Source organism: Lissotriton vulgaris, chromosome 10 (assembly GCF_964263255.1).
Source record: "Lissotriton vulgaris chromosome 10, aLisVul1.2, whole genome shotgun sequence".
NCBI lineage: Eukaryota > Metazoa > Chordata > Amphibia > Caudata > Salamandridae > Lissotriton > Lissotriton vulgaris.
Window position 1 is genome coordinate 91,281,437 of NC_141698.1, and position 27,972 is coordinate 91,309,408.

A 27,972-nucleotide genomic window follows, 5' to 3' on the forward strand; every position below is an offset into this window, starting at 1 on the left:
ATTAGGCACTTTTTGTTAATCTGTAGTGTGAAGAAAACAAAGATGTTAAATAGGATCTAAACAAATCAAGACACTTTACGTGGTGATGCACAAATACCTAATATTCACTGAAACTCAATTTCCACACATCATTTGCGTGTAATATAGTTTCATCAGTAAAAACAGTATGTCTGTGCAAAAGTATTTGTCATTTCAATGGAAAATGTGCTGTCCGTAAATGAGTGAGTAGAAAGTTAGGGATGCATTGATATATAGGATATCAGTCCTTCGCATCGCTACTTCTAAAATCACTTCGGTTTGCATAATAATAGGCAAACGTGTTTATTGTGTATGTTTAGGTATAGCAACGCTCTCAAGTTTCACAGGTCCATGCGTGCATAGTTCATCCAGTGTAAGTTTGTATTTGCACTCTGTGAAATGCAGTTCTGCCCATAACACAATCTCGAGTACTACTCCCAAAATGCGAAGGATAAAAAAATATCTGAACTGGATAACCTTCTTGCGCATGGAACTGGAAAATAAGAGAACCTGTGTACATAAAAATAGTTAAGTAGTTTAGAATAAAGCATTAAATACAAAATAGTATTAAACCAATGTTAGCCTAGGTATGAAGAAATGATTTCTAGGAAAAAAGGCAAAAGCATTTTTATATAAATGATGAGCTGCAAGTTTAAATACGAATCCATTCACAATTAAATAGGATGTAAAGTATGTTTGACAGGGTTCCACTTTGTGTGTCTCGGCAGATGTTGCAACTAGAGAAAATAATACATATGCAAATTCTAATGTGAATATAATGTGCATAGAAATACATGTTTAAATGTGTATAAAGTAAATCACTGTGATTGCCGAGATACAAAATTCGAGGCCATGAAGTGTTTACCCCGAAAACACAGTGATTAACCTAAAGTTGACCTAAATTTAACATGGTAATCCGAACGTGGAACACGTACTATACTGCTCTGTGACATTTGTGGTGCCAGCAAGCTATGTAGGGCGTGTGATTGACAAGGTGGTGTTTTTTTGTCTTATTCTGCGTAATGCGCACCGAGGTGGGGTTTATCATGTTATGGTATGCAGCTGTGATGACAGCTTGTTTGAGTGTGTACTAGTGAACATTCTCCTACCATAGAAGGTCCAGAGCAGCAGTGACACTGGGCTCAGAAACGTTGTTCTTCTCTGCCCCATCCTGAACTCCGCACTGGCTCGGTGGCTATCCAGAACAGGAGCGATAGGCTGTCACATACCGACCTGCTTCCAAATCCAGGTCACGGTAATCGTCTACTGACCACTTCATTGAAGAGCCTGAGACTAGTTGTCCGTTGTTACTGTTTACAGATGTCGTTTAGTCCCGTGACGATCACTGGAGGGGAAGTCTGATGTCGCGTCATAGATTGACGCACCTCTTATCATAGGATTGGTTATTGGGAATATCCTCTCACATGAAAATGCATCCTCATGTACGATTGGCTGAGAGAGCTTTTTGTCAGTTGCCTATTGGCTGTGAGGCTCATTAAACCGACTCCTTGCAATGTAGTTCAGTGCACTACATATCCCGTCAGTGGGCGGTGTTGGGGGACATGCGTGTATAGGATACGTTTTTTTCCTGCGTGCTGCCCTGTTAGTATTGAAAGGCAGCCTGGGCCCAACGAGCATGCCCTTCTGAGGGATTCTGCACTCAGGCCAGCAGGTACTCTGAGACTGATGGTAGTTAGGCTCGTCAGTAATGCCAAATCAGTATGTCTCTACTCTGATTTAGGCCCTCAGTGGCCTCTTGAGCACTGACAGTCGTATGAGTCATCCGCTCCGTACTTCGAATGCAGTGTGTTGCGTTCAGTTGTTTCGTTCCCTTCCTCTGCCCTGTGCGATAACTTGTGACAGGAAAAAGGGCTTATCTGCAATTCTAACCGTTATGCTATAAGAATGTTCATAGAATGCATGCTTTAGTACTAGCTAGGGGGTGTTTACCCATCGGCATTCATGGTTTGTGGAAGGTACATTCGTGCATGTCATGCAGAAGTGCCGAGCGCCCCAATCCTATAATTACTATAGCGGCCAAGTTTTCAGATTGATTATGTGTGTCATTTCAGATGGCGTATGAGTGACATTCTGCTTTCAAATGTGTGACTCTTGGAGTGACGCTTTTTCACGACCAAATCAAAACTACGACCTGTTTCTGAGTGCCTTCCTGTAAGTTGTGTTATTGTATTTAAACCTACCACAGAACAGTGAACATGTGTTTAACACAGGCTACTCCTGTTGGCGTTGTGAATGAGCTAAGGCAGTTATAATGGCCTCTATTAAAGTCTGGCATTAACCAAGACCCTTTGTTTTTATTAAAATTCTATCTCTCTCTGTCTAATGGCTGGCTTCATTGTGAGTGAACATTCTGCTCTTTCACAAGGAGAATATCAGCACCCAAAGTAGTTTTGTTCAGTGCCAGGAGCTACTGTGGCAATGTGCGGTTTTTGAGACCAAAAATATATATATTTTTGCCAATGTTTGTAATGATGAGGGCTCGGCAGCTCCCACAACAATAACGTTTTACAAAAGCCTTTTACGAGATTCGCATTGACACAACTAAACAAGCATTGGCATAGCCAATAGGTCTCGCCTTTGGGGCATAGCCATGCAGCACATTATCCTGGTTGTTCCAAAATCTACTGTTCTTTAACATAGACGTTTTGACACTAATAGGCAAATTAGCAAATTATAGCACTGCATTTAGAAGTATTTATTTAACCCCTTATTTGCTGCCGCCGGCCATTGGCCGACGGCAGCACTACCTCCCCAGTGCTGCCGTCGGCCAATGGCTGACGGGGCCCCACCCCCGCACGAAAACGCCCGCACCGCGGCGAAATTACCGCCGCGGTTAACAGGTTAAAGTGCTATTTCTGTACAAATGATAGTCTGAACTTGTGATTGAATGATGCTTGTGATTTTTGTAACATTATTGGAACACCAGGGCTCAAAAAAATCCCCAAAAAGGTACTAGTCCTGCAGGACTAGTACCTTAAACAAGCATTGGAAATGCAATAGGTCTCGCATTAGGAAAGTTTGAGCTATTGGTCTTATAAATGATTTTTTTTTAATTTGTGTTTTTTTTTTAAATAGCTAAATTAATAGCTTTGTCATTTACAATGCCAATAGTTATAACTTTCGCAAATGTGACACCTATACCATTTGTAATGCAACATGTTTTGTATTTACGTGACTTATATGTATTGATATTACAAATAACAATGGTTTTTGATTTTTTAAAAATAATTAATACTTTTAATTTATTTAATTTGTAATGGCAATAGCTTAAACTTTTGTAAATAACTTTTGTGAAGATTATGTTAAGTGTTTTTTATTGTGATGAAAATTCAAGAACAGAAGTGAAATATTAACATCTTTTTGTGATTTGTAATAAAGCTTGAAACATTGAAAGAACATATTTGAACCAGTGATGCTGTGGTTGCGCTGAGTGATGCTGTGGTTGCGCTGAGTGATGCTGTGGTTGCGCCGAGTGATGCTGTGGTTGCGCCGAGTGATGCTGTGGTTGCGCCGAGTGATGCTGTGGTTGCGCCGAGTGATGCTGTGGTTGCGCCGAGTGATGCTGTGGTTGCGCCGAGTGATGCTGTGGTTGCGCCGAGTGATGCTGTGGTTGCGCCGAGTGATGCTGTGGTTGCGCCGAGTGATGCTGGGGTGATGCTGAGTGATGCTGGTGAGTGGTGCTGAGTGATGCTGGTGGATGCTGGTGAGTGGTGATGAGTGATGATGGTGAGTGATGCTGTGGTGTTGCTGTGGTGGAGCTGAGTGATGATGGTGAGTGGTGCTGAGTGATGCTGTGGTGCTGCTGTGGTGGCGCTGAGTGGGAGATGGGGAGATGGGGAAAAAGGAGAGCAGGGAGAGGGTTAAGAGGAGAGAGGGGGGGAGATGGAGAGAGAGGAGAGGGAAGAGAGGGAAAGGGAGAGAGGGAGAGGAAGCGAGGGAAAGGGAGAGAGGGTAGAGGGAGGGTAAGAAGAGAGGGGGAGGACGAGAGCGAAGGACTGAGGGGAGAGAGAGGGGAGGGAGAGAGAGGAGAGCAGGCAGAGGAGGAGATGGGGAGAGGGAGAAAAAGGAGAGCAGGGGGAAGGTAAAAAGAGGGAGAGAGGAGAAAGGGGGAGAGAGGAGAGAGGTTAGGGAGAGGGTGAGAGGAGAGAGCGAGGGAGAGGGTGAGAGGGAAGTGAGGGAAAGGGAGAGAGGTAGACAGAGTGAGGGGAGGGAGAGAAAGGGAGGATGAGAGGGAAGGAGGGAGTGGAGTGAGAGAGGGAGTGAAGTGAGAAAGGGAGGGAAGGAGGGAGAGGAGAGGGAGTGGAGTGAGAGAGGGAGGGAGAGAGAGAGGAGAGCAGAGAGAGGGATAGAGGAGGAGAGAGTGAGAACCATGTTATCGTATTCAAGCACCATGAAATACCAGGAAGGCACGTTTGGTTTAGGAGCTTGATGCATAATAAAAAAAAAAACAAGCAAATAAATGGAAGCACTCCTCATGGAAACAGGGAACCTTACAGGCTAGATTTTAATTGGGGTCAGGAACTGTGAATTAAGGGGATTCCGCCACGCAACATTACAGTGTAGAAGTTGTGAATACAACGTAACTGGGTGTAGGCAGAAAAATTAGGTCAAACAAATGATATTCCGGAATACACTTCAGTCTTTAATCCAAAAAATTACCATGCAGGTAGTACACTGTAAATAAACATTTAGGATAATGCTAAGTTTGGCAGGCACATTTTTGCTGAGCAGCCGAGTGCTTTGCAGTGGCATGCTCAGTTTGAGGCAGTACAATTTACACAGCGACTACAACAAGCATTGGGGTGTATTAGTCAAACAAAGACGCAAGCACAGTGTGAGGGTGAGGGGGCAGCGCAGGGGGGAGGATTACAAACGCCACGGAAGAGGGGAGCAATTGGAGTGCGGCGGAAGCATCAAAGGGCTGGGAATGTGTGGGGGAAAGGGGCGCAACACGTTGAAATGGAGCAAGCTGGCCACGCGCACATGCACGCAAGCTTGCAGCCAGGGAAAACAGGGGTAGCAATTTGAAAATCCCCCGTACAAAATGTCGAGCAAGCTCGACCTAAAAAGACCATTATGCTGGTTATATGGAGGGCCCTGGCTATCCAATCCGAGCATGCTGACTCCACCCGCATTTGTATCGGAATGAATGATTCTTACAGCCCTTTAAAACCTATCGTTTAGAAGTTTGTTTAAAGGGACCTTTACCAATCAAGTTTGAAATAATGCAGTACGCGTGGTACTTTCAAGCTGACAAATCATATGGCCAGGCCTTTTGTACAATATGGTTTAATGCATATACAGTCGAAAAAGTATTGTAGACACTGTATTCAAGTTAAAATTACCTTTGTTTAAATGCACGCGCGGCACTGCATCCCCAGATGTTGATCGGAAATGATTTTTCGGCATGGCGTATGTTCAGCCCTCAGTTCCCTGCACAAGAGTAGCGGAAGAAAGGAATGCTGCACTGAACTTTCCATGATAGCTAGCCCTGCAGTGTGTTTAAGACATTAACAGGGTGTTTATGTAACATATGATGCTCTGCTAAATTTTACATTGCGGCTGGCATTGCATCGTATGTGTGACGTTAACGTGACATGTAATACTGGTGAGCAATAGAAGGGAGCTGGTAAATGAATTATCAGTAATATGCTCCTAGATTCACTAATGGGCAACGATACTGGATGCGTGAAGTCGTGGTGCGGTAATGAAATACCCATTCCCGACACTGATACAGCGTATGTGTAGCTGTAATATATAGTTATCACGGAGGTGATGGTGCAATCGGGAAAATGGCTGCGAGGAAGACGGCCTCATGCTTTAATGTAGCGCTTTTATAGAAGCGTCCGTGAAGCAGGGGGCGGGGAGCCAACCCTTTGATGTAGCTCACGGCCTGGCGGCCGTGAAAACAAGAAGCCATCAACACACGCGGTTATCGTGACTGTGCACAAATTCGGCCCAGCCAAGTAAACAGAGTCAGACAAGTCATTGGGCGACATTGCTCGTTTAGCTATAGAAAGTATTTCAAACATGCACCGTCTGCCTGTGTTAATGTTGCAGACAATCAAACCCTAAACTCGGCATGAAGGTGGCTTTCATAAACGCACAAACTTAAAATTTCGCTCACAGACACTGCTTGGAGCTGAATTCAACTGGCTCGGTGAAAGTCATTCTTTGAAGCTGAAACTCTTACCTCCGAAGTTAGCTTAAAAGTTGCAGTTAGCCATAATCAATTACAAAATGTAATCAAAATTGAAGAACGTGGGTGAAAGTACGGCCGGCCGGCCGCTCGATGTTGTTTGGGAGGAGGGAGGGGTGAAAGTGAAAGTACGGCCAGCCGGCCCGCCGTGGCAGTGAATAATTAGAGGAGGAGAGTGAACTGCATGAAATCGCCAGTTTGGTTAAACTCTGGATAAGCCCCTATATCGCTCGCCAGCAATGCGCAAGCGCATTAGCAGGCGAGACCTAAAAATGTCCTCGACCTAACTGCAACCTACTTGACCTCCATCTCTGAAAGCGGAACAAATGTGACAAGATAACGAGATTTAAAGGCATCTTTATTGCTCATTAACTTTGTGAGCAATACAAATGCCTTCAAATCTTGTTATCTTGTCACATTTGTTCTGTCTGTGAAAACGAGATCAAAAGTTGGTTTGTTTTCCTACTCGCCAGAAAGGGCGAGTAGGACCTAAAAATAGATCGACCTTGTTAAATTTAGCTTGACTATGCGAGCGGTCGAGTGGAATTTTCGAGCCCTGACCACCTTCCTTAATGTTTATTAATTGATCCAGTGAACCCACAGGTTAAAGCATTCAACTTGAAGCCAGACAGTTACTGGCGGGGGAGGAGGGCTGGTGTTCTACTTTTGATAATGCATGATGCATAATTCTTAGAGAAGAAAGCCGCTATCTAGTCCGGATAAATAAAAATGAAAACCTGGCAGTGACAGGATATACATTAAAAACAATAATTCATTGAGAACCTCTGATGTCTATAACATTCTCCTACAACACAATGCAGAATACTCAATTTGTTCATAAAATAAGATACGTCTGCAGCTACTGTAGAAATCTATCTTAAGAAAGAGAAACGTTTCACTCTGTGCTGGGTTACAGAACGGGTGTTTTTTCAGCCTCGTTTAAATGATGGTACATCTTGCTGCATTGTTTTCTCAGCAATTTCTCAAGAAGCTTTTTGTGTATCCCTAGTAAGTGATAGAGTTTGCGACTGGCCATCAAACTGCATAAGTATTCGGCCTTACACAATGACCTGTATGTGAAACCCAATTGTAAGGTGTTAAAATGGCTTCTAAGGGTAGTATATAAATACAATAATAAAAGGCCAAGTGGCACAGGCTATGCTTTATGTGTACATGCAAAAGTACAGGAAGCTAGCTCATGGTGTGAAAGACTGAAGCTGCTCCCTTCCCTTTTCTTTTTTGCAATTTTATATACAGCTAGTTCAATCCAAAGGTATTTAAGCGCTTTACCTGAGCTCCAAGGTCAGATTCCTTTTTAGGCACACAAGGTTAAGTGATTTGCCCAGAATCACAGGATGTTGTGCCTAAGCCAAGCCTCAAACCCGGTTTCAAAGTATGTAGCTCTGATTATGCACCTGCTCCAAAGTTGCACCGGAGATATTGCATATTGTTACAGATAGAAGAAACATGGTGTATAAACATTGTGTATAATCTAAAATATGTAAGTATTTCTTATGTAAAACCACCCATTAAAAAAGTAGTCCCTGGTCTGTGTCCCCAAACTGGTGATTGAACAGAGAGAGAGAGACTTTGGCAGAACAATGGATGAAGAGGGCTCACTAAAAGGCGTAGTAAGTAAGCATGCATAGTGCATATATATTTATTTAAAACAAAAGGTGTTGAATTATGCCAAACAAAAAAATGGGTGATCTCAGAAAGAAGCTGTTTACCAAAGAAAGAGAGGAACCAGACAATGTTTTCTAGCAGTGAACCACAATGCAGCACAGGCCAATCACTGGGAAGTGCCCTGAATATGATTTGGTTGCAAGCACGTCTGCATCCACTCAATTAGGTAATGAGAGTGCTGTGCTTATGCTGTAATGGTTCGTGCTGCGCGTGTGGCTGTAACCGGTTCGCACTAATGGCCCATGGTGCTCTGTGCACTGGCAGGCGGCGCCTCTTGGGGTGGGGGCCGGGGGGGGTCAGACTGGTTTTATTAGATTGTTGTTAAGACAGGCTCGGATCAACTTAAAAGTTAAAGATTTAACTAAGGTGCAGTATGTTTAACGCCGAAAAGTTCAACGAGAAGTGTTTTGACTAGGAAGACGGAAATACTTTCACCCCAAATCGATTGCAGACAAAGTTTGTTTTCCCTAAACCAAAGGAAAAAAATACATAAATTATCGACAAGCCTGTGCCTCACATTCTTGCACCCCCGAGGGGGCGTTGGACATTATTATGCTACAGTGCGGTTGCGCGAGGTGTGTACAGTCACATCCTGCTCCAGAAAAAAAAGAAAATACCATATGAATGAAATGAAAAGTTATGGGGCTGTAGAACTTCTAAACTAAGGAAATTGGTGGCCGGGAGAACAGGCTATTTCACTGTGCACTGCCTACGTATGTATAGCCCCGAACGGCTAATAGGGTCACATACCTTCTCAGTGACAACTAGCCACCATGACTGTGCCTTGCTCATCAAAGTGCACGCTGTGGATGTGTGAACACTCACTGACCACTGTTGCCAATCCTACTCTGAAAGCAGACGCTAGAGTCCGAGCCAAACGGTAAAATTTCAGAGTAACGAGTCCGACCATGTAGAGGAGGCACAATGGGAAAGAAGGTGAATTGTGTGTATTAAGGGCGGCAAGTACAGAATGTGTGCGTGCATAGGAAGGACAAAGAACCGTTAGTCTTTAATACTTTTCGCAAGTAATTCCCTATTTGTACACCATGTTACTTAGTAGAGAACACTTTTGCTTATCGGGATTATAATGAACAAGTCCCCTGTAACTCATGCATTTTGTACTACAGAGCCTGCAGGGTTTTCAGTGTATTTGTTTTGATCCAAAGTCTGCTTTCCCTGCGCCCGTAGCAGCAGCAACAAACCGAGGCATCTTTGCCGCCGTAGGAATGTGAGCCAAGGAAACAAAAGTGTGCGGCGTGCAGTCGGGGACTGCATCAAAGGCGAGCATCAAATGACTGAAAGTGCGGAAGGTTCCGCCATGCCTGTCCTTAAGTTTCATGCTGTGTGCTGTGTCAGTGTTCTAACCAACAGAACACCAGCAGGATTAGCGAACTTCCAATGGCAATTAAATCTATCTTGAAGCAGAGTTATCAAAAAAAAATTGCAAGGCGTCCATGTTGGTTTTTAATGAAACAAGCAGGGTCTGGCGCTAAGGGGAATCCAAATGCACTGCGTAAGCACTTATGGCAGGGAAATGCACACACAGCATTTTGTATTCCTGGACGAGAATGCTTTTACATGTGTTAATCAGGAAGTACGAGGTGGGCGGGTGCGGCCTGTGACACCTACATATAGAATGCATGTCGGACAACAATCGCAATAAAAAACAAGATGCGCTCTGTGGCGGGGGGGGGAGCAGTAGGTGAGCCTGCGAGTGGTGCGCGTGGCAAAGGAAAGCCATAAAAGAAAGCCAGGGCGCTGAAAGCTGGCGGCTGTGCACGTAAGCCATAGGCTGCGTGGCAGCACTTTTAAAAGCCCTAACTAAATGTCTCGCAGAACAGCACATGCGCCGACTCAGATGAGACCTAACAACTGTCCACCAATGTCATAACTATTGGCTTTGCCAATGCTAGTTTATTTTCAGGTTTCCTATAATTTTGTTAGCAACTGGTTACACTGATTTTCCATTATGAATACTTTTGGAAATACTAGGCTGCATCTACACATTTTACTAAATGATGCTTCAAAGAAATTACACCTAAAATTTCACAGTAGTTAAGCAAAAGATTTTTTTCCTAGTTGCATTTTTTAATGAACATTTTATTTTGAAAGCAAAGAATCGTCAATCTTGCTTTCAAGCGTTTGCATATATTTGCATCTAATCAGAGCGTCCTGGAAGCATTATACAAAGCCACATATTGTTAAACTTTGCAAACGTGTGTATACATTTTTATACTGAAACCACTGTTGGTAGTGCTGCACATTTCCTTCGAGTGCTCACCCTAATAATAAAGGCTTTGTGTTCATGAACCATAAATATAGGTTCAAACAATATTTACATATAGATGCAAATATTATCTTAAATGCAGATAGTGCCCTTCCTTGATCCATAAACATATTTCCCATTAACAGGGCCATAAACATTATCACTCGCATGCATTTCTACTGATAAAACTATATAGCACATAAACAATGTATGGAAATATGGTTTCCCATTGACAGGGCCATAAACGTTCTCACTCGCATGCAGTTCTACTGATAAAACTATATAGCACATAAACAATGTATGGAAATAGGGCATCAGCAAACATATTTATCATTTGCACATCACCAAGTAAAGTGTTCTGATTTGATTTCATCAGATAACATTTTTTTTCCACCACAAGTAATTGCAAAAATGTGCTTTCATAACTGCTGAAATTCATATTGAAATGTTTGTGCAGTTCACTTATCAGCTATTTAAACGTTGCGTTTGAAAAAAAAGCCTGGCATCTCACAGCCTTTAATTTCACATGCTTTTACAGCACGATTGTCAGACAGTTCACTTTACAAAATCCTTTAACTTCAATGCCAGAGAAAGAAAAGTAAATATAAGACCCACTGACTTTTGACCTCTGTCTCTTAATGCAGAGCAATTGTGACAAGATAAAAGCAAGATTTAGAGGCATATTTAGTGCTCATTCACTTTGTGAGTGAACAGAACAACTGCTAATTGTCAGTTCACCAGAATGGCCAGTAGGCACTAAAACTAGCTGGCCCTGATAAAATCTAATTTGCCACAGCGAGGGGCGTAGTCGATTTCTCGAGGTCTGTCTCACATCAAAAAGACCCAGGCTATATTGAACTCAAAGTGGAATCAAATGTCACCCCTAAGTCAGTCATATTACCAATAATTTAATTAACAGTCTCACAAGTCATCGTTAATTTTATTATTTAGTATTGTCCTTTTAGATTGACCACGTAATTCTTTTGCCATAGAGTGCTCCTTCTTTTTGTACCATTTTGTGATGAATAGGTGAGATGCAACAAGTAGAGCGATAGCTTGGATTTTGGTCCATGTTGACTGAAAGAACCTGGGCCCAATCCTTACTCCCCAGTGTTAAACTCTTTCTGACATTTGGGGCAGTTCACGCTTCAGATTTCATAATTTTTCTCTCCATTAAATGATATCCATGCCAGGTTAATCCAAAATCTCTAGAATATACTGCCAGTGGCAGAAGTCTGATCGTTCTGCATTCCCGCACTTCTCTTAGTAGAGCTTAAAGCTAGATGGTTAGTAAAGGGCATATAGATAGACAGATGCTTTGTCTTGTGAGTACAACTTCTCTACTGACTGATTGAAGTTTAACTCTTATGTGTGAAAAATGATGGATAATGCTCCCCCATAACAACCACACCATGTGGGAGCTGAAAGGCTAATGTTTAAGGTGGTTGGGAGAGGAGTCCTGTCCTGGGAGGGATGCTGCCTGTTCTTAAGTGGGTTCGTAAAAGTGTCATATAAATATTTGTAATCCTAACTCCAAATTTCAGAAAATGGGCAAGCATAACATCTTAGTCGATGCTCATTTCTCTCCATGAAGGCTAGGATGGTTGTCCACTAAAATATTGAGGGTAAAAGTTTCTCGTCAGGCATTTTATATCCCTAAGTACAGGGTAAAAAGCATTGTCTTTTACAGGTATTTAATTACTCAGAAAATAAGGTATGTGAGCAAGTGGCAGCTGACTCCAACAAAATATCATTAGGAAATAATTGCACCTTATTCACCATACTTGAGGGCTCAAATCGTTGTAGCCCTGTCAGAGAAAAGCAATAGTTCTATGCCAGCACATCACGTCACATCAGATTGACAATTCAGAAAAACGACATTTTGTTCTCATATACCAGCCTTCGGGCCTGATTATGAGTTCCAAAGAGGGGCACATGAAATTCATAGTAACTGGTTAAATCTGATACCCCTGAGTTTTAAATTTATAGGGTTCAATACATTTTGCTTATCATGCGCTTTGTCTTGAAAATGGGGCACAGTAGGCAGATTCAGATGCTATCTGCACGTCTTGGTACGTAACAGGCCTTTTTCTGCTGGTAAATTTGAACAAGAACAGTCAATCCATTGCCATGAAGACCAGCCTCCCATTTCCATGTAATTTGTTATAGAAATAACATAAACACATATTCTTGATTTCTGATCGGCCTTTCATTCCACCAGGGGAGGGATAGGAATTGTTAACCCCCATTTGTCCCTCCCAAAGAGGAGATGTACAGTTTCAAAGAGACAGAGGTTTACCCTTTACTCCACATGGATTCAACCTACCTTCTCTGCAATGTAATAAGACAAGCCATTTACCATGGGAGGTGCACAGAGTTGTGGGGATTACTCTCCTGTGTACACCTCAGAGCAGGAATTCATTTGTGAGAAGTACCTTCTGGTAGGCGAGAGTCTGACCTTTCTAACAGTTCATCTCCCGATGTATTGTTTTTTTGGTAAAACATTTTTATTATTTTGCAGTAAAGAAACACACATAACGGGCATGTCATTGTCAAGCAATATCCCCGCGCCCCCCACCCCTTCTCCTCCCCACATCCCTCAAGGCATCGCACTCCAGTGTCATAGATCACACGCTTAGCCATAGCTGTCCCCCAGGTCTCCTGAGCACAAACTCCCGACATCAAACCCCATTCCCCTGTGTGGCAAGTAGAAGTGCGTGCAGTGAAGCACGTCTGGCTGCATTTTTGTGTATGGGGAAGTTTCTAGGCCATCGCAGCCTCAATCTTTGGGCAGCGGTATTCCTTCTGAACAGGTTTTATTCAGAGACACCGCCTGGAGAAAGACAGCTGCGCAGCGGGTAAGAACAGCCTCAGTGAGGCACATTTTGGGGACATTCCCAGGTGGCAAGTACCCTTCTAAACTTGGGTGAAAGTCCCAGTTTGCCCTGCTATCCTCGAATACCTGCTCCCAGTGGGACACAGTATGTATAACTGGTCTTACCCTGCCTATAATTGCTCACTAGCAGCAGGAATCCCCATACATGGAGGGATTTGAGGGCAGAGAGGAATTTATGGAGGAAGAGGTCACGTACCTCCCCAGAGTTGATCATTTCTGTCAGGTGATGGATGCTTCCATCTTTAGGGCTGTATCACAAGTAGTAGCCCCCTGGAGAGGTAAATTACACAACTGCTGGCGCACTGCCTGAAACTCTCGAACTGAAGGAAGATACCTCTGGGCCCAGAGCCCCCATACCTCCAGCGAAGACTGCTACGCTTGCAGTGACAAACGCAAGCTCACAACAACCCAGGAGTCGATCTCGACCCCTTTGCGTATCCTAAAATGGAATATATGGATTCCTAGCCTCCTCAGAATGCACCCCAAGTACCTAGCACCTCAGGGGATACCCTCTTCCTCCCCCTATTGACAGAGGAGATTGTGACAATACCCCAATATTTCGGATGGGGACCCTTTTCGGCCATGGCGCCTGTCCACCAATCCATTCCCAGACAATGATCCTATATTAGTTACAACAAACCCCCTTGTGGTGGACTTGTTGGCCCCAGATGATCTTTTGCGTCAGCAGAATGGTGCCCAGCACCTTAGGTGGCAGCCTACATGCGGACAGGTTAAGGAAGACCCATGATAAGAAGGTAACGAGCTGCCTACGGGCAGAGTGCCCTAGACCATCTCTAGAGGGTAAAATTGCCCTCACACCTGAAATAGACATCAAAATGACTACTTTCCCTGCCAAATTTGTCCGAGATCCCAAGAAGGCCATAGACCGGTCATGGCACAGGATAAACTCCTGAATGTGGACATGGTCGAGGATGCTAAAGCATCTGGCTCTCTAATATCACCCGAGGCTCTATCCAGTTGGGCTCAACAGGCCATCATCTTCCTTTGGGATGCAAGTTGTGCGATTTCCACAGAGCTCGCTTTTGATACAAATTGACCCCAAGTTGGGGGAGCTTTCCACCCTGGAATCATGCATGGTGGCTTAGAGTAATTTCTTTGAGGATCCATTCATTCGAGATCTGGGTAAGTTCGTCAATATGTTCAACTCCCTAGACAAGGCCCAAACATCTATAAAACGTATTTTCATTCCCCTTGTTTTTGTCGGAGTTGGTCGGGGTAGGGGGCACCGGCTGTGCTTTCCAACAAGCCTCCAGGTTCGGAAACCTCTATCCGACGATACAGTATCCCGCTGCTGATGTGCCAGCCCAAAACCGGTCCCAGGATGCTTGTTTCCAGTCCAGCGAAGACCTGGCTTGGCAGTTCAGACTGGGCTGTTCCCATGAGGCACAGGGTCAGGACTGATTTGCTTATAGTTGTGTCTGAACTGGGGTGGCTAAGTGAGCGAAAGAACAATGATGATTCAACCCAGATCCGTGACTTAGGGTGAGTGTCTGAAAAATGTCAGTGCTCCGTCCATCATCTCCTTGTGTTTGCTTTGTTCGCCGTAAGTTGGCAGGGTATGCCCAGACATGGGTCCCTTGCTCACTTTGCCACTGGATTCAAGCTAGCCTGGCTGATGAGGGTTGTTAGCCCGAAACGGGTCCCAGGATGCTTGTTTCCGGTCCTGGGAAGCCATGGCTTGGCAGTTCAGGCTGGACTGTTATCATGAGGCACAGAGTCCAGACTGATTTGAAGATAGTTGTGTCTGAACTGGGGTGGCGAAGTGAGCTAAAGAACGATGATGGGGTTAACCCAGATCTGTGACTGGGGGTGAGTGTCTGAAAAGATTCAGTGCTCTGTCCTTCATCTCCTTGTGTTTGCAACTGCAATTACAACAACTGACAAGGTGAGAGTGCAAAAACTCCCAAGTGGTGCAAATAGGGGGAATGTTAGTGCGGTTTTTCAGCAATTGGGAAGCTCTTTTCCCAGATGTGTGGGTTCTCTAAAAAGTGAAAGGATTTCAAATAGAATTTTATGGTGTTCCAGTCCAACCTCACAAACCCAGATCCCTACTTTTCTCCCAGGACCAACCCAGGCTAATGGAGCTAGGGATTGCACCGCATCTGGCAAAGTAAGCTATTGTCCAAACCACTTGGCACACCAACGATTTTCTGAGACACCTTTTCCTAGTGGCCAAGAGGGAGGGCAGACAGCGTCCTGTCATCAGCTTAAGGGAGGTCAACGAGTGGCTGGTTTATTGCCACTTCAAGATGGAGGACATCCGTCTCCTCCGGGACATCCTGCAGGTGGCCGACTGGATGGTTCTTCTTGGACCTGAAAGGCGCCTGTTTGACAATAGCAATCTTTCCACCTCACAGGCAATTCTCACAGTTTCTGATGGAACTCGGGTATTTAAATTCACCTCCCTCACTTTCACTCTGTCCTCCGCCCCATGGTGTTTCACCAAACTAATGAGGCCGGTGGTCAAACACTTACAAACTTAGGGAGTGAGAATGATTGTCTACCTCGACTATATCCTAATCATGAACCAATGCCTGGTGCGTCTTTTCTCGCACCTACAGATGACCATCTATCTCCAGGAATCTCTGGGTTCACTTGTTCAATCTCTATAAATTCTGTGATTCTTCATAGACCAGGTCAAAGCCACCCTCCGTTTTCCCTGCTCACAAGCTGACAAAGATCAAACATGAACTCAGAAGAAAGCTAGCCAAGTCCCAGGTATGGACATACAAGTCTCGAGCACACGCTATCTCGAGTATACAAGTTAGATTAACAGTCAAGTAATGCACATTGGACAAAATTGTTGCCCTTTGTTGTGGTAGCATCTTGTTTCTTCATTCTTTTCCTCACATTTAGATTATTTTCTAGTTTTTGTAGCCAACACATGTTTCGGACTAGAAGATTTCTTCAGAGCTACAAAACAATAACGGTTTGTTCTATTCAACACAAGGCTATACAATTAGAATATCTAGATGCTCGTTGTCTAATTACATGTATTTTATAATACAGTGGATAGTTACATGAATTGGTGGTCATGCAATATCACTATCCACAAGTGGTGGAAACCCATGTAGAAACAGTCTCGGGAATAATTAATACTATTTCCAAACTATAGATGCCGATCCAGTGAGACCATGGGTAACCTGGCATACCTTGTGTATATGTGAAATATCCAAAAACATTACCAGAAAACTGGTATTCAGTGTGCCAAAACCGTGAGAAGCTTTTTTGTAAGAAACTATTCAACAGTACCAAATACCTGCAATCCTGTTATCCTTGCCAATTTTGAATCCTGTTTAGGAACCAGAGGGCTCTCCATTAGTTATGTTAATCGACTTAATAGGACTCCAAAATAGTCAGTACTTGATTTCTCATAAGATCATCCAACCTGTATACTGGTTTTATATCCACAAACGGTGTAATTAAGTGGCAGGTATCACCATGGCAACTAGCACGTATAGTGGAACTCCTCTCCTCCTCCATTCAGGCCATCTTCCCAAGTCCTCTTCTCTATCATGCACTTCAGCTCCTGAAAATCTCACCTCGAATGGGGTCTTACTTCTTCCCAATTTGTTCTGCTCTCTGCAGAGGCAAGGGAGGAGATTTAATGGTGGTTCTCCCATATTGATGCCTGAAATGGTCGGGCGATTTTCTGTTCCCAACGTGATCTGGTGAAAGTCCGATGCCAGTGGCTCAGTCTGAGGAGCTTGTGGAGAATTCACCACAGGAGGAAAATTATACTGCACCGAACAATCACTGCAGGGGGTGCCTTTTAACATTGCTCGTCTTTTTATTTCGTTTTAATTGTATTTCAAAGATGGTATCATACTCATTATAACCAAATGTACCTAAATTGTGTGTAGTTCGAGCACTCAAAACGTATGAAGCCTTAAAAGAGGACCTACGCCCCATGGTGAAAGACAAACTGTTGATTGCTCTCACTAAACCTCATAAGGCTGTTTCTTCCCCTACGATGGCCAGATGGGTGACTCAAGAGGCAGGTATACATGTTTCCCGCTTTGCGGCATACTTAGTGCCATGGAATCTAAAGCTTTTTCAGTGGGAGCTAAACTTGAGGATATCATCAACAAAGCTGATTGGCCTTCAGATTCAACTTTCAAAAGGTTTTTATTTTAAACCAGTTACCAGCCTGGCAACCCTAGTGTTGGGAAAGCTTTAAACTAGACTAATACTCACCTCAGAGTCCTGACATAGAATGAATAATTTCCTAGCTTTCGTAATGGAAAGTTTCAATTCTGTTAAAGACACGGAGGCTAGGATCACCCCACCAAATATTTACGGGGTACTTATTTGACCCACCCGGTAAATTATGGAGAGTTCAATCTGATCGGAGTATGAAATACATGTAAATGTACATCTAATCTTTTGTTTAGCGTTCTGTACAAATTATCTGTTGGAGTCTTCTCTGCTGTTGGCACATAGAGTTTGATGTGGATGACAGACACTTTGTCTTATACTTCCTTTCAGGAGCAGATATCACTAAACAAGAATTAAGTCTGGAGAAACAGGTTGTGTCGCAAGATGAAAGAGGAGGGTAGAGTCTGCAGTGACCCTTATATGTAGCTCCATTCCTCCGATTGGATGAACAGTTTTTTTGTTTTCCCAAAGATTCTTGGGAAATGTAGTTTATATTTAAAAACAAAAAGTGGTAAATGTAAAACGCTGCTTGTTGATTAAAGTGAGGAAAGTAAAGCCTAATCTTCGCCTCCGTGACCTTAATAGAATTAAAACTTTATTACCATAGCTAGGAAATCTTTCATTCTTGCAAACTACTGTATTTCAACTTGGCAGTCCCTGTAATATGTACCCATACCCAAAATGTTCTGAAACCACCTAATGGTGGTTACAAAAGCTTCTTACTCTGAATAAAGAAAACTATAAAGCTATGGAAAAGTTGACACTATCTATCACAACTGGACGAAGTGGTAATACTGCTGTCTTATTCTCTGTTAGGCATTAGTCATCTGGTCCAGAAAGAAGGCAGACACAATCACTGTTGTCGTCATCCTCGGCATCCCTGACCAAGAGACCAACAGAACCTATCGACAGTGACCACTATCTGCAGCATCTTTGCCAATTGATGGTGATATCAAACTCCAGATCTACCCATCCTGATAAAGGTAAGAATCAACCACATTGCAGCAGTTTTTTTGTGGTAGGTACAGCAGGCCAGCTGGAGCTGTGATTTGCGAGCTGCAGTATGTGCTCTGTTGTGCAACTGACCTGATCCATGTTTTGCACTGGCGGAACATTATTTGTAGTCCGTTCTTCTCACACGTTTTAGAAGCTACAGTAAACGTATTACACTTTTGGGATGTGTACTTGTGCGAAAGGGTATATTCTTTGCTAGCCAGAGTCATTACTGTCATTGCAACTTTAGCTCTTTTTAGGTCTCGGCTTAGAGACGCACGAAGCTCGATCTCGCCAGAGAACTATAGCAATCGTTTAAGCCACAAACCTGACAAGAGCTGGCCATGCGCCCAGCATTGTGAATGGGAGAGGGAGCGACAAGAGCTGGCCACGCGCCACGCTCACGGCGACGGCGTCTCCGCCGCGCGTCGATGTCTGCTCTCTTCCTCAGCAGCCTTTGCCTGGCTACATCTCCCGCACCTGATGTGCCGCACCGCCCTTTGTGCCTCCTGAAGTGTGCGCTGTGCGAGTCTCGCCCCCATCACGACTCGCACAGCCTCTCTGCCTCGCCTGCTCCTTGGGTCACTGAGCGTACGCCAGGCGGCGCGGGCACTGTAAGCGCACTGCCCTACGAGTCGCACCTGCCTAGTACGACTCGTACACTCACTCCGAATCGTACCATCTCCCAAGTACGCTCCTGAGTGCTCGTCTCATGCGGGATACGTGAGACTCGGAAGGTTCGTCCCCCGATCGGCGTATGAGGCGCACAGAGGTGTTCAGGCCTCACGGACAGCGCGTCCCCGCCTTAGGTCTTGAGTGCAAGCTAGGGAGGGCGTGCTTGGAGCCTCTTGTTACCCCCTAAAAGAAGAAACAGTGTCTGAGGCCCAGTAAAGTGGTTTGAGGGGCATTTAACACTGTTTGAAGATTGAACATTGCTAGTAAGAACTGTGACATCCCAAAAAGTAACTGGAATCGTTTTAAAGTGACTGAAACGGGTGGCGTGCACAACCACGCGCTCCGATTCCGGCAGGCTAGTCACACACACACACATACACACATACACACACACACATACACACACACACACACACACACACACAAACCCCCACACCCCCACATACACCCACACACACACACACACACAGACACACACACACCCCCACATACACCCACATACACCCATACACACACACACACAGGCACACAGGCACACACGCAGAGACATACACGCACACAAACACACACTAGCGCACGCATACACACGAGCGCACACATACTGAAACACACACCACCACCCCCCCCGCCGCACACACACTCACCAGCGCACACAGAAGCCCCCTCCCCCGCCGCCCACCCCCCCCACTACAATTAAGCCCCACTCACCTCATCGGCGAAACTCTGGACTTCAGCCACCACCGCGGGGCTCTCCCTCGGGCATGGGAGCCCCGCGTCACCACTGCTCCTCTCCTGACTGCTCCTCTCCTGGCCAGCCACTCCGTGGGCGCGAGCTTCCAGCAGGAAACGGAAGTCCCGCCCCACGGTATTTTTCGTCACGCGCACCACAGCACCAGCAGTAAGCGGGCTTCGGGGGGCTTTATATATATTTTTTTTTAGGTGTATTTTCTTTGCTCTAGTTTAGTAGCCTTTTAACCACTTAAAGCAGGGGTCTCCAAACCGGTCCTGGAGGGCCGGATCCATGCCAGATTTTTAAAATAACTACATGTATCTCAATGGGGATATCCAAAAAATCTGGCATGGATCCGGCCCTCCAGGACCGGTTTGGAGACCCCTGACTTAAAGGGACATTTTTGAGACAGTGAAACGAAGTAAACATGCAGCTGAGGCAGCAAAGTCTTTACATTGAGAAACTTTGCTGCATTTATCCAGCCAGGTTGCCCCCAGTAAAAAGAAGTAAGCACTGTAACAGCTGTGAGCCCGTGCCTAACGTGCATCATCAGAGCTGTGTGAATAATAACAGCTGTGAGCCCGTGCCTAAGGTGCATCATCAGAGCTGTGTGAATAATAACTGCGTCAGCCAGCGTGCGTGAGGTGCATCATCAGAGCTGTGTGAATAATAACAGCTGTGAGCCCGTGCCTAAGGTGCATCATCAGAGCTGTGTAAATAATAACAGCTGTGAGCCCGTGCCTAAGGTGCATCATCAGAGCTGTGTGAATAATAACTGCGTCAGCCAGCGTGCGTGAGGTGCATCATCAGAGATGTGTGAATAATAACAGCTGTGAGCCCGTGCCTAAGGTGCATCATCAGAGCTGTGTGAATAATAACAGCTGTGAGCCCGTGCCTAAGGTGCATCATCAGAGCTGTGTAAATAATAACAGCTGTGAGCCCGTGCCTAAGGTGCATCATCAGAGCTGTGTGAATAATAACTGTCAGCCCCGTGCGTGAGGTGCATCATCAGAGCTGTGTGAATAATATCAGCTGTGAGCCCGTGCCTGAGGTGCATCATCAGAGCTGTGTAAATAATAACTGCGTCAGCCCCGTGCGTGAGGTGCATCATCAGAGCTGTGTGAATAACAACTGTGAGCCAGTGCGTGAGGTGTATCATCAGAGCTGTGTGAATAATAACAGCTGTGAGCCCGTGCCTAAGGTGCACCATCAGAGCTGTGCGAATAACTGCATCAGCCCCGTCCGTGAGGTGCATCATCCACATTGCTCAGGTCACCCAAATTCCTGCACTCTCGACCACACTGCTTTCAAAAACCGCATACTCTTGCACACACTCTCACTGCTCACCAATTCAAAGCTTGCTAAAAATGTTATGCAACGCATTGTCATACACAATGCCAATAACTCAAACTTTAATGCCGCGAGACCTATTGCATTGTAAATGCTTGTTTCCTCCTCTGGTCCCCCCTGAAGATTTGAGGAAAGCCTGTATTTCTTGGCACACAGTTACCTTAGTAGCATGGGCCTGTGCGGCTGAGATCTGCATCGCCTCTCTGGTTTAGGCCTCATCAGGAATATCTCCGTCTTAATCGTTTTGATAATTTTAGAATGCGAACAGTTCAGTAAGGAAATGATAATGGGACAAACAGTGTAAAAGAACAATAGGAATAGACAAAGTCTATTCTGTATGCTGGTTATATATGGTCCAGGCAAATCAGTGTTTTCACTTCAAAACGGCTGTTACCTTTAAGCCGTCTCTTCAGCTAGATTCTTCAGTAATCATATGGTTCTTGAGAGAAACAACAGAGACTAGCGGCTACAGTATGACCATGACCAGGGTGTGTGATTTCTGAGAAGATGGTAGCATTACTACTCCAGATCTAGAACTATTTCATGGGATATTTTTTAAGACCTGTTCTATTGTTCTTATGCATTTTTCATGAACAACAGACACTTCTTATACACATTAATAATTCTTTTTCTTCAGCGCTCAGCCTAGTTTACACCTGACAATTTTAAAAGCCAGCAAAAGAAAAGGACGTAATGCTCAGAAGTCAATCTATATAAGTAACAATAAAAGTGCTATTTATATCTTTTCAATCTTGTCATGATGAGCCCAGATGAGATCCAGTAGTTTACCCCCTAGTCCCCTTAATGCCCAGAAGTCAATCTATATAAGTAACAATAAAAGTGCTATTTATATCTTTTCAATCTTGTCATGATGAGCCCAGATGAGATCCAGTAGTTTACTCCCTAGTCCCCTTAATGCCCAGAAGTCAATCTATATAAGTAACAATAAAAGTGCTATTTATATCTTTTCAATCTTGTCATGATGAGCCCAGATGAGATCCAGTAGTTTACTCCCTAGTCCCCTTAATGCTCAGAAGTCAATCTATATAAGTAACAATAAAAGTGCTATTTATATCTTTTCAATCTTGTCATGATGAGCCCAGATGAGATCCAGTAGTTTACTCCCTAGTCCCCTTAATGCCCAGAAGTCAATCTATATAAGTAACAATAAAAGTGCTATTTATATCTTTTCAATCTTGTCATGATGAGCCCAGATGAGATCCAGTAGTTTACTCCCTAGTCCCCTTAATGCTCAGAAGTCAATCTATATAAGTAACAATAAAAGTGCTATTTATATCTTTTCAATCTTGTCATGATGAGCCCAGATGAGATCCAGTAGTTTACTCCCTAGTCCCCTTAATGCTCAGAAGTCAATCTATATAAGTAACAATAAAAGTGCTATTTATATCTTTTCAATCTTGTCATGATGAGCCCAGATGAGATCCAGTAGTTTACTCCCTAGTCCCCTTAATGCTCAGAAGTCAATCTATATAAGTAACAATAAAAGTGCTATTTATATCTTTTCAATCTTGTCATGATGAGCCCAGATGAGATCCAGTAGTTTACTCCCTAGTCCCCTTAATGCCCAGAAGTCAATCTATATAAGTAACAATAAAAGTGCTATTTATATCTTTTCAATCTTGTCATGATGAGCCCAGATGAGATCCAGTAGTTTACTCCCTAGTACCCTTTACCTTCTCAAATTGTGTGTGGCAGCCTCTTCTGTTAAATACCCGCTCATGTCCTCCACCATTCCATACTAGTGCACCACTCCTCTATCGAGCGTGCATGAGAGCTGCCGCATTTATGTTCAATGTCCATTGGCACATTCAGAGTGCGCAGAACTGCTGTTATTGCCCTAGTTAGAAGTTTGTGTCGAGGGTGATTACACACGAGGAGGGTAGAGAGATTGGGAAGAAAAAAAGTGCCAAATGACAAGGAAGCATCTTGTCAGCCAATTCAGAGCTGGTATGTACAGCACAACCGATCATTTGTCAAAGCATAATAATTTAGATGATATTTGTTTGGCAATTATAAACACAAGACAAGGACTTAAAAGTAAAATTGACTCTCAAATTATACTTCGTAAGAGGTGACCAGGAAACAAAAACTCTTGAGAGAATGACTGCCACAGAAGATGTGAAACCACATCTACAGCCTGGGTAAATCACAACTACTAGTAGAGCTCACAGTTTAATTTCTTGAATAGCAGGCAGAAAATTCAGAAGGCAGTAAAGTAGCATAATATATGCACAGTTGACTTACTGTAGGAAATTGAGGGACCATGCATTAACCGTTGCATGAGATTGGAATTTTGTACATTTTGTACTTGAGGGACAGTGTAATTCATAATCTACTTGTGCTGTTAAATAACCCACTTGTCCCTTTTTCACTCCATGCAGTGAAGTGGCAGTGCTCATTATGTCAGAGTTCTTATAATAGCCTCTGTGATTATGCCGGAGCTCATTTTATATCTGGGTTTGGATCCTAGCAAAGCTCTGCCAATTTAGCGAGAGGATGTGATCTAATGGCTAGGGCGGTCAATCACAAATCTGGGGAACCCTGTTCGAGTCTCGGCAATGAAGCCCAACATCCTGTGATTCTGGACAAATCGTGTAATCTCCAGGTGCCTAACCAAATGAATGTGTCCTTGTATAACACAAATGGTGCTCATATAAAGCGCTCAAGATACATTCGGGTCAAGTTTGCGCTATATATAAAACTCACAAAAATACAGATCTACATACAGTAGATGAAAGTAGTCTGGAAACGTTGGTTCCAGAGCTGGAATGCCCTGTGAGTATGTGCACACAAACATATGTTTTTTTAGAAATTAAACTTTATTGCATTTTGCACAATTAAAAACAACTACTACAGACTCCTCAGCATCAAAATATTGATACCGGACACCCGCCTCTCCCAGTTCGCTAGAATTAATGCACAGCTTCAAGCATCATGTTTGAATTACATTTATGAATTACATTTATGTCTGTACACATTACATAGTTCAAAATTCCTCCACTACAGTAGATTCTGCTATTTAATTGAGTTAGAAGGCCAATCCGCAAGATCTTCTGCTAGTTTATCATCCCTCTAGTAGCTTTCAAATTTTGCTCCTCAGCCACTGCTCAGTTAAGTAAATCATTCTTCCAGGTTGAACATGGAGACCTCTAATGAATTACTGTACGGCACTTGGCCAACACTGTGCCTAATTCTACCATTTGTACCCTCCTTTTTAAGCCCCGGGTGGTAGGAAATATGCCTTGCGAGCACAGCTTCAAAAACTTCTCCGGTAGACCATTTTGATTGTTGTAGACATGCTGCCACTGCCTCCCAAAATTCTGCTACTCTCTAGTAACCCCGTACTAAATGTAAAAATCAGCTCCTTGCATGCTAAATCTAGGGCATGCTGAGGTTCTGCCTGGATAAATCCAGGTTAACTTTTGAGTTGTAAGATAGGCCATGTGGAGGTAATGAAATTGCATTAACTAGAAACGTGCTTTTGGGGAGATGGTTTTATATCTTGATCACATGCTTTTCCCTTAGTCTGCATCTGATAACTGCTCTGGTTCCCCAAGTTACCACCTCTCTTGCGCATCTCTTACCCATGTCAAATACCTGAGCCACGTAAAGGGTCTCAAGCAATCTCCTGCAACTGGCCTGGGATAGAAGCACAGCCATCTCTGTTGAAGGGGCTCCTCAGGAAAAGCAGTCCAAATTCCCCTGGGGTCTGAGCAATGATGCAAGAACTGAACTAACTATTATCTGTACAGATTTCACCAACTGCTCTCCAATCTCTTTCCAGGCTGTAGAAGATTGAAATTTACTCCCGACCAAGGCAAAAGTAAGACTTTTTCCGGGTTGGGGAAAAAAGTGTGGGTTGAACGTATACGCAGAAGTATTATTTAATGTTGCAAAATAGTATAGCAAGTTGTGTATTCTAAGTTATCTTTTTTTTATACACATCTCATTTTTAAAGCAAACAATCAAAAATCTTGCTGTTATGCTTCTGTGTGTATTTGCATATAATCAGGGAGCATATATGTAATACTTTCAATAAAAAAACGAAGGTTTAAGATTAGTTATAGTTAGGAGAACTTCTTATATTATTTCTATACAAACCCAACATAAACTACACAAACGTTAGAAATGCAAAAATTATACTTATAACTTAAAGTTAAAATTTGCGCCCTACCGAGTCATTACTGTAACTTGTGCACCTCATACACTGTGTTATAAACTCGCTGGCCACAATACATTAACTATAACTTGCACCTTCTCCATAGTTTCCAAATGGCCAATGATCTCACTCTTTATATATTTGTTTGTCTGCCTGTGTCTTCCTTATTCTTAGGTCTGTGTACGTGCAAGATGGTTAGGGTTTGGTTTGTGTGCTGGCCACAGTTTCAGTTTGTGGGCCAGACAACATGCTAAGAAAGTAGGGGTTGAAATGGATTAGGTTTGAAAGCAGTTGAACTAACATGGACTGGTGAGAGGTTTGAAATGGCACCCGTAAGTCCCTTTACTTTCCTCTGTTAGTAAATGTAACCATCCCCGTTTTATGGTTATCCACTGTGGTGGCAATGTTGTGGCAATGTTATAGCACCTACTGGAGTTGGATTGGAAATTGAGATGGAGACATTTTCAATCTTGACATATATGTGTATATATATATATATATATATATATATATATATATATATATATATATATATATATATTACATTTTGCAAATGTGTACATTTCCTTAGAGGGCTCACCCTTGTAGTATATGTTTTGCATAATGAATCTTGTATACAATTTCAAACAATTTGTACATATGGATACAAATCTTCCCTTGGTGGCACAGTTCTCTTTCCTACAACACTACTGGCAGTCAAAAGGTTTGTGTTGCACAGGGTTGGCCCTGGCCTACTTATCCGTTGGACAAAAACATTTAAATCCTTGATCCCAAACAATATGACCTGAATTCAGCACTGCAGCTGTTATTTGAGCAGTGGCTGGGATCGGCAGGGGTGCCAGGGAGATCCTAATGGACCACCTGTTTCATACTCCCTGTAGTTCCACTGCATTGACATGGAAACAAGTAAAATCTATTAAGTCTTTAAGAAAATCCAGTGGCATAGATATCCAAATACAAATGTCCCATTGTATGGGTTTTGCTAAAAAAAAACCACACACACAGGATTCTTTGGCTTCCCAAAGCTTAAAAGTCTTTGTTACGTTTTGTGTTGGGAGTGTCACATTTGTGGCTGTGTGCTAAATTCAATCAATACCCATTCTGGTACAGATTGCAGGAGAATGCTGTAGATACCATAGCCTTGAACTCTGTTTTTTATGGATAAGAGTCTCAAGGTAAGAGGGGGCCCTTCCCATTTCAGCACACAATCCATTATTGGAAATGTGGATTCATTGCTCTTAATTTACAGTAGAAGGTAGTGTTTCAGATGTCTCATACCTATGTCAGTTAATTACAGACATTCCACAGCTAGCTGGATCAGTTTTAGTTAGGAACTTGAGTTGGGTGTACCACTAGTGAGTAGGTATTTTACAACACCAGTTTTAGTCTGATATTAATACACCAGTATATGTTAGCTTTGTGAGGTTTTGAGCTCTGTTGGCCTTGTCAGCAAAGACTGGGTGCTTCCGTAGACTTGATGGTGAAAAGTCTGGATATTTAATGTATTGCTATTCTCAAGTTTAGGATTGTGTTTGCTGACTGTAATTAGTAAGAATGCGTGTATTGTTTTCAGTAAGTTACATGCTAGATATATTTGTTTTTATTAGACAGTCTTAGTGTGTTTTCCAAATTGTGCAATTTTATAGTAACACAAATGTTTTATTAACAAATCTACGTTTGTGATATGTGAGCAATTTCCAATGTGTGTGTTTTTTCTGTGGAATATCTCTTTCATATTTATAAAACAAATTGTAATTTGAAACTTTATTGCATCATCAGTGTAAACCTTATGCACGTCATTAGCTGCAATATAACTTCTACCTTTTTATGAGGAACTTTCCCAGTTGTGAAAAGTGCACAGCAACTACATGGATATTAGTTAATCTCCTTTCATGGTCAGTGTCAAAACCTGCTAATGGCCCAATACCCTAGTAGTCTAACCTCTCTGCACAACAAATCAGCTTGGTTATGTTTGTTTTCGGGTACCCTTAGTTTACTGCCCTACTGGCAGAGACTAGCTTGTGATTCTATTTATCGCTCATGAATGTAAAAGAAGATTCACTGATGCAGAAGGATATGTTACTTGTAATGGTACTCCTTCATCGGGTATATCTTCTTGGGATTCCTAAACAGTCCTCCTTCTCATTATTGAACCTAGAACATAGCCGATACTGAACTAAATAAGAAACTAAACTGCTATTACTGACACTGGTCTAGAAACTGGTACAGTGGGACTTCTTGAAGCTTATAAGTCTCAGTGTCATATTCTTTCCAGTGAGTAGCTTCTGTCTAAACCATTTTATTCTCAATGTTTCCATCTGCGCCTTAAAATGAATTTTTCCACAGGCTAAGGATTTTTTAATAGCAGTTTTTGATTCTGATTTGGTTTATAATATGTTTTTTAAAAGAACCACAAGCTGTCTGGATAGGTGTGTTTTCTGTATAAATGTGTCAAAAATGCAGAACCTTTTCGATTTGCAAGATCTGAAATCCCATGTATAGTAGACCTGTTTTATTGTTTATGAATTGAAAGAAGCTGCCCATGATGGAGAATCAAATCCCATTCAAGGTAACTTTTTCTGAGGGGTTCAGCGAGGTACATTGCTTGAACTGAGTAACTAGTTACGGCATTTACCTCAGATGCGGAATTAGATTGCTGTCAGGTTAGTGTGTAGTTGGCAAATCTGAACTCCTGACCACAGCAATAAGTCGGAGTTTAATTTATTTTTTGAAGTCTCACTGAACTACATGCTTGACAGATAGTGAAGATAGTTACTGC

The 27,972-nt window shown here is 43.1% G+C and overlaps 2 protein-coding genes across 8 annotated transcripts in view; one reads left to right on the top strand and one right to left on the bottom strand.

Moving 5' to 3' along the window:
* GNPTG (N-acetylglucosamine-1-phosphate transferase subunit gamma) overlaps positions 1-1,355 on the bottom strand; it is a 53,237-nt gene extending 51,882 nt beyond the window's left edge. The window contains exon 1 of the mRNA XM_086940572.1: positions 1,128-1,355. Coding sequence (XP_086796698.1) covers positions 1,128-1,188 — 61 coding nt within the window. The 5' untranslated portion in view covers positions 1,189-1,355. The remainder of the gene's footprint in view (positions 1-1,127) is intronic.
* A 198-nt stretch (positions 1,356-1,553) lies between these two features.
* Positions 1,554-27,972, top strand: part of TSR3 (TSR3 ribosome maturation factor) — a 97,607-nt gene continuing 71,188 nt past the window's right edge. For 2 of the 7 annotated variants that reach the window (XM_086940575.1, XM_086940577.1), the window contains exons 1-4: positions 1,554-1,690; positions 2,091-2,190; positions 18,082-18,248; positions 24,819-24,857. The gene's annotated coding sequence lies outside the window, so the exon portion shown is untranslated. The remainder of the gene's footprint in view (positions 1,691-2,090; positions 2,191-18,081; positions 18,249-24,818; positions 24,858-27,972) is intronic. The other 5 variants (XM_086940576.1, XM_086940581.1, XM_086940580.1 and 2 more) reach the window with 5 other exon arrangements.